Source organism: Olea europaea, unplaced genomic scaffold (genome assembly GCF_002742605.1).
Source record: "Olea europaea var. sylvestris unplaced genomic scaffold, O_europaea_v1 scaffold1467, whole genome shotgun sequence".
NCBI lineage: Eukaryota > Viridiplantae > Streptophyta > Magnoliopsida > Lamiales > Oleaceae > Olea > Olea europaea.
In genome coordinates this window covers 98,912-104,644 of record NW_019232225.1, presented here as the reverse complement: position 1 = coordinate 104,644, position 5,733 = coordinate 98,912, and the positions used below count along the sequence as shown (strand labels likewise).

The 5,733-nt window shown below is 37.6% G+C and overlaps 2 protein-coding genes across 2 annotated transcripts; one reads left to right on the top strand and one right to left on the bottom strand.

The window, feature by feature from the left end:
- LOC111376183 lies at positions 1 to 3,225 on the top strand. Its single transcript, XM_022999129.1, has 3 exons — positions 1 to 1,346; positions 1,890 to 2,151; positions 2,829 to 3,225. Exons 1-3 carry the CDS (start codon positions 295 to 297, stop codon positions 3,006 to 3,008), a joined length of 1,494 nt encoding a protein of 497 aa, XP_022854897.1. The 5' UTR covers positions 1 to 294; the 3' UTR covers positions 3,009 to 3,225.
- A 487-nt stretch (positions 3,226 to 3,712) lies between these two features.
- LOC111376182 (60S ribosomal protein L37a) lies at positions 3,713 to 5,520 on the bottom strand. Its single transcript, XM_022999128.1, has 5 exons — positions 5,392 to 5,520; positions 4,711 to 4,750; positions 4,199 to 4,287; positions 4,030 to 4,112; positions 3,713 to 3,949 (listed from the first exon to the last, which is right to left on the bottom strand). The coding sequence occupies exons 1-5, from the start codon at positions 5,392 to 5,394 to the stop codon at positions 3,886 to 3,888; spliced, it is 279 nt and encodes a 92-aa protein (XP_022854896.1). The 5' UTR covers positions 5,395 to 5,520; the 3' UTR covers positions 3,713 to 3,885.
- Positions 5,521 to 5,733: the final 213 nt, after the last annotated feature.

Here is a 5,733-nt window from a genome sequence, read left to right as displayed (position 1 = left end):
AAATGAGGGCAACAGGAAAATATTCCATCCAATACTCTAAGTCCATGGGCGGTGTTGAGGCCGATCGCCCTCTGGTTTCATAGTAATCCTTCTTCATTCACCATTAACTTCTCGTACTATTCGCTCTCTCTTTCTCACTCTATATCTTCCTATTTTCTCTCTCTCTCTCTCTCTGAACATATACAGATAAGTATACACATTCATCATCATCATCATCACCACCCATTTCAAGAAAGTTGTGAAATTTCTGGTTTTGAATTTGAATGTTTAGTGACTTTTGGTTTTACGTATGTAATGCATCAGAAAAAATCTGAAGTTCAAATCGGAACAGAAAGCAGTGGCATCTCTTCCGATTTCAACCTCACCCCAACTTCTCTTACTCAAAAACACCCTTCTCTTTCTCAGAATTTCCGGCCAACTCTCCACCACAATCCGCCGTCGAAGAACAACGCCGCCACCTCCTCCTCCACCACTCTTCAAATTCTGATTGACAGTGAAAAACTTCAGGAGGAAAATGGCCCGTTTAATAATATTCAGCAATTTTCAAATTTAATCACTAAAGTTTCGAGTTTGTCTAATGCATTTCACAGATATGGGTTGATTTCTGCTCAAAATCTGCCATCAAAATTTAATTTCTTATACACCAAATCTCAGAAATTCTTGGCCCATTTTCACCACCACCTCTGCCGCCTCCGCCTCCACCTTCGGCTTATTCTGCTATTTGCCTTACCCTTTCTGTACTTCCTCGTATCTCAGCCTTCACACTCCTTCATTCTTGATTTCGTCTATGCGTTCGCCTTCTCCTCCGTTCTTCTATTCTCCCTTAATTTAGCCATTCCTAGGCTCCCAACGATAAGGCTGTTCTTAGCGAGATCATTCCCTATTATAATCAAAGGAAAGAACCAAGTGAAAGGGCCACATTTCCCTGTATTTTGGTCAATTGGATCAAGCCAAAATGCCAATAAAAAGGCCATTTCAGGGTGTTTTGTGCAGGCATATAGCAATGGAGATGTATATGAAGGTGAGTTCCATGAGGGGCAGTGTAGTGGAAATGGTGTGTATTACTATTTCAAGAGTGGGAGGTACGAGGGAAATTGGGTAGACGGTAAATATGACGGATTTGGGGTCGAGACATGGTCGAGGGGTAGCCGGTATAAAGGGCAGTATCGGCGGGGTCTCAGGCATGGTTTTGGGGTGTACAGGTTTTACACAGGGGATGTTTATGCAGGGGAGTGGTCTAATGGACAGAGCCATGGATGTGGTATTCATACTTCTGAGGATGGAAGTCGATATATGGGGGAATTCAAGTGGGGGGTAAAACATGGCCTTGGACACAACCATTACAGGTAAAATTTGAGCACAACTTTTTTATTATTGTTTCGTGTGAATTTATCCAATTGTTAGTTGGATTATTTTTCAAATTGGGAATGGTAAGAAGAATTTTTATCAAAGGCTTGAGGTTGCCCTTGAATGGCATATGACTATCGATTCTTCACTATCTGACAGATGCTGATCAAGGGCTGAGATGCATGCCGCCTCAGCATCCGTCAAAGAATCTATAAAGGAAACTGTACAAGTAGCATGGTTGAGAAAGAAAATACTTATCCATTTAACTTTCCAGCTGTTCAGACAATGCCTAAATTTCAACAGAAAAGTCGCCTTAATTTGTTTGGATTGTGCACAAGCATGAAATGCATTCTTGACAGAAACCATCTAGTTGTGTTTTCTCATATGTAATTGACATGGAACATTATAGTATCTGCTATGGGCAAGATCTCTTGAATTGAGCGCTTTAGTCATGAAAGACAGTATCTAGATGATCACAATGTATGTTATATACTTGTCCTATAATTATTTTGATTTCTAATATATGGATGTTTTGTTAACAGAAACGGGGATGTATATGCTGGAGAATATTTTGCTGACAAGATGCACGGATTTGGAATCTATAGGTTTGCGAATGGCCATATTTACGAGGGAGCTTGGCATGAAGCGCAAAGACAAGGTCTTGGAACTTACACTTTCAGTAATGGAGAAACTCAATCTGGTCATTGGCAAGATGGAATTCTTGATGTTTTGAGCACGCAGAACAGCAACTATCCTGTATCTCCTGTTGGCGTCTACCATTCCAAAGTGCTCAACGCAGTCCAGGTAAATTTTACACATTTTCTACAACTCCAACATAGAAGTGTTTTTTTGGAGAGTGATGCGCCCGCCCCCACTGAAGATTCAGCCGTTTTTTAGGCATGCTGAGCCTAATGTTATTGGTTAGGTTGATGAGATGGGACGGACACATTTTGACACCTCTACTACCACAGTTAGTTCTCCCGAGGACTGTTACAATTTTTATTTTTATTTTTTTTTATGCTTAAAAATTATTGGTCAGGCTGGGTCGTTTTTTGCCCAGAAGGGCCTGACACATTTTCACTCCTCTACTCCAACATTTAGCCCTTGTTTGATGACCTTAAAATTTAAAGAACATAGTTTTTAATAGTATTTTTTAGAAAATATATGATTAAAAAGTAAAGAATTTTTTTACATTTACATGTATAATATTTTATTGTGCTAATGTATGATTGAAAATGAGTATAAAAAATAAAGTAAAGAGAATCAAATAGGAGCTTAGTTCTACTAAGGCCTATTGTCATTTTTTAGTTCTCTTTCGATGCTATGTTGCTTTCTCCTTGGGATCACCCTTTTCGTCGTTTTTTATGTTGATTATGTGGTACTTCCAAGTTTTCTTGTCAAGCAGACAAGTCATTATTTTGGGGATGTCAAGATTTTAAGTTCTGCCTACGGCGACTAATTAATTTTATTTTGACTTCCAGGAGGCACGCTGGGTAGCAAAGAAAGCTTATGAGGTTACCAAGGTGGACGAAAGAGTAAACAGGGCAGTATCATCAGCTGAGAGGGCAGCTAATGCAGCTCGAGTAGCAGCAGCAAAGGCTATGCAAAAGCAAATGCATTGTAGCAGAAACAGGGACGAGATTTCAATTTCAGTCCTGTAAAATCTTGCATCTGATAAGTTTTCCAGTTGCCGAAGAATGAGATGATTTTTCCTTTTTCTCCTCGAACTGGGCATGATTTGTAGAACCTTAATTTTCAGGCAGCTCATTCTTGCTTTTCAACTCAGTATCATTTTTGTAAAAGTTAAGCTAGGAAAATGTAGTGACCATTCTCAGGGAGGATCCGTATATGGTACTTCAAAAGTAAATTGTTGCAACATCGCCATGCTCGTCTAAGAATTCACACGCATTGAGTTTTGTGTATTTCTCCGAGAGGCATACAGAAGTGTCCGAGCCCTCGTCGGATGTGCAAGTCAAGTCACTGATAGTTTTTCAAACCCTGTGTAATCCCATAAAGGTCCTAAGATTGAGTAACAAACTAGGAATGGAAACTTAATACTTAAGTTCCTGTAGCCTAAAAAGTTACATATCATAGTCATGCCTTAACAAATGACGTTAATTTACCTTTAACAGTGTTAACTATGTCCACAAGAAATTATGCCAGTAATTAAAATCAAGATTTTAATTCAAGTCAATGTCAACGATTAATTTTAACCACACATTTCATAAAATCCACAACTTTTCAACCAGATATTTTATCAACTTATATCAAAATTTACTAAAAATCTGATTTTTAATCTCTACCACACAGGGGCTATAGTGTCATGTTCGATGGGACCTGGTTCTGAAACATTAGAAAGGAAATGGAAAAACTTGATCTCAACAAGTTACTTCAACATATGATAGTCTCAAAATTTTAATTTATCAATACATATTCCAGACATAAACTTGCCAGTTACCGAATCTGAAGTTGCAAAACACAAAATGCAAAAGTAGAGAAGCACATGAATGCAGAAATCTAACACAAAATTCACTAGATTTAACTCTCTGTCTGCTCCCTCAGCCTCCGGATTGTGCTCCTGACAGTCACAGCACTAGCAGTGCTGCCAAAATAAAAGGGCATGTCAATTTTTTTCCCAAAAAAAATGCAGAACAGAAAAGTAGGGGTGTGGAAAACAATTACTTCAATGTGTAAGCACCACCGGCTTTGACTTTGCCACAGTCTTTGCACCCCCAAATACCCACGGCCTTTCTCTTCACGGCATACTGCAAAAGTTACAGTTCAATTTAGGCAAAACTTGTATAGAATTTGACGCACTATATCATATGAAACCTAAGTCAAAGAAGCTTACCTTCCCGCAGAACTCACAGAAATACTTGCTGTGTTGACTGACTTCCATCTTCTTAATCTGCTTCCTCAAACTAGCACCATATCGAGTGCCTGAAATATTATTAGAAAAATCAGAAGTGATTATGAACGCCTGTTTGGCAATCAAGGAAAAGACGTCCAACTGCAAATAAACCTGAATTTGATTCTCTGCAAATATGCTAGTAGCTACTTAATTACCAATTCAAGAAATTTAAAAAAAAGGAGAATTACAGTAAGTTTCACACTTTTCTTTTGGCAGGTCATAACTTCCCATAAATAAACCTCAGCGTGCTCATCAACAGGCCAAAAAAAAAAAAAAATTGCTATCATGCTAGTTGACTCATTTCAATATGCAAACATACACAAAGACTGTTCCTCTCTATTCCCGAAGCTATTATGGGTTACTTCTATAAATCAAACATTTTCATTTGAGAACAGAAAACAAGAAAAACAGGCAGGGTAAAAAGAAAAATTAACAATCATGATGGCACATACCATATTTCCCGACAATGCCCACCTTCTTGGTTCTCTTGGCCTGCACAGATAGAAGAATTATGAAGAAAATCATGATCACGCGAACCTCTACATGACTAAATTCCAATCTATGGGTCAAAAAATTTGTTTCTCCTACAAGCTCTGAAATAGTTGGCATGCACTAAAATTCCATCATATAATCGCAACTGATTTATTAGCATAATGAAGCAATCTTTTCTTTATTCAGTTTTACATAACATAAAAGGGGTTGAAATGCAAACCAAGAAAAAGATGAGAGAATTTGTGTTAGATGCAACTTACTCACTTCCATGTTCTAATTATTTTTAGGTATTCAATAATATATAACAACATTTCCGTTTCTAGCATATTCAAGTCTCCAAAATATTCAAGCGTTGAACACAGCAAATAACATACTGAAATCTCAATAATGATGAAAAAAATACTACATAAACAATTCACCAAGGAAGCTATATTATCGCCAAATTGCGCAAAAATTCTTCATATTTTAGATAAATTAAAGTCGATCTTGTTTTACACATTCCCCCAACACAAACAAAAACATATAACAAGGATCCAAATTCATAAAATCAACAAAAATAAAAAGAAAAAGAAAATTTAGCAGCCAATCCGTTTCTCGCATGAAGTTATCGCATATTCTGTATGTATAGGAAGAGAGAGTACCATCGTAAACGTGAGCGAGAAAAGTACTGAGAGTCGACGGTTGAAGAACAGCTAAACCCTAGATTCAGCTCCAAGCAGAGTCAATAAATTTATAGTCTGCCGTGAGCACAGAAATGGATTAGCTTTTCGTGTGCCCTAAAGGCTTCAAGCCCAAAAATTTGTTTTCTTAAGGGCCCAATTGTAAGGCCCATTAGCCTGTGTATCTGAGTCGGGTTACTGAGGAAAGGAAAATTGAGAAGGTAATTTATTTATTTTTTTGTTAGATGAACATATACCAATTATTTAGATGGCTTTGTATGATGAATACGGTCCTATTATAGAGTTAAGGACGTTGTTGTAGTA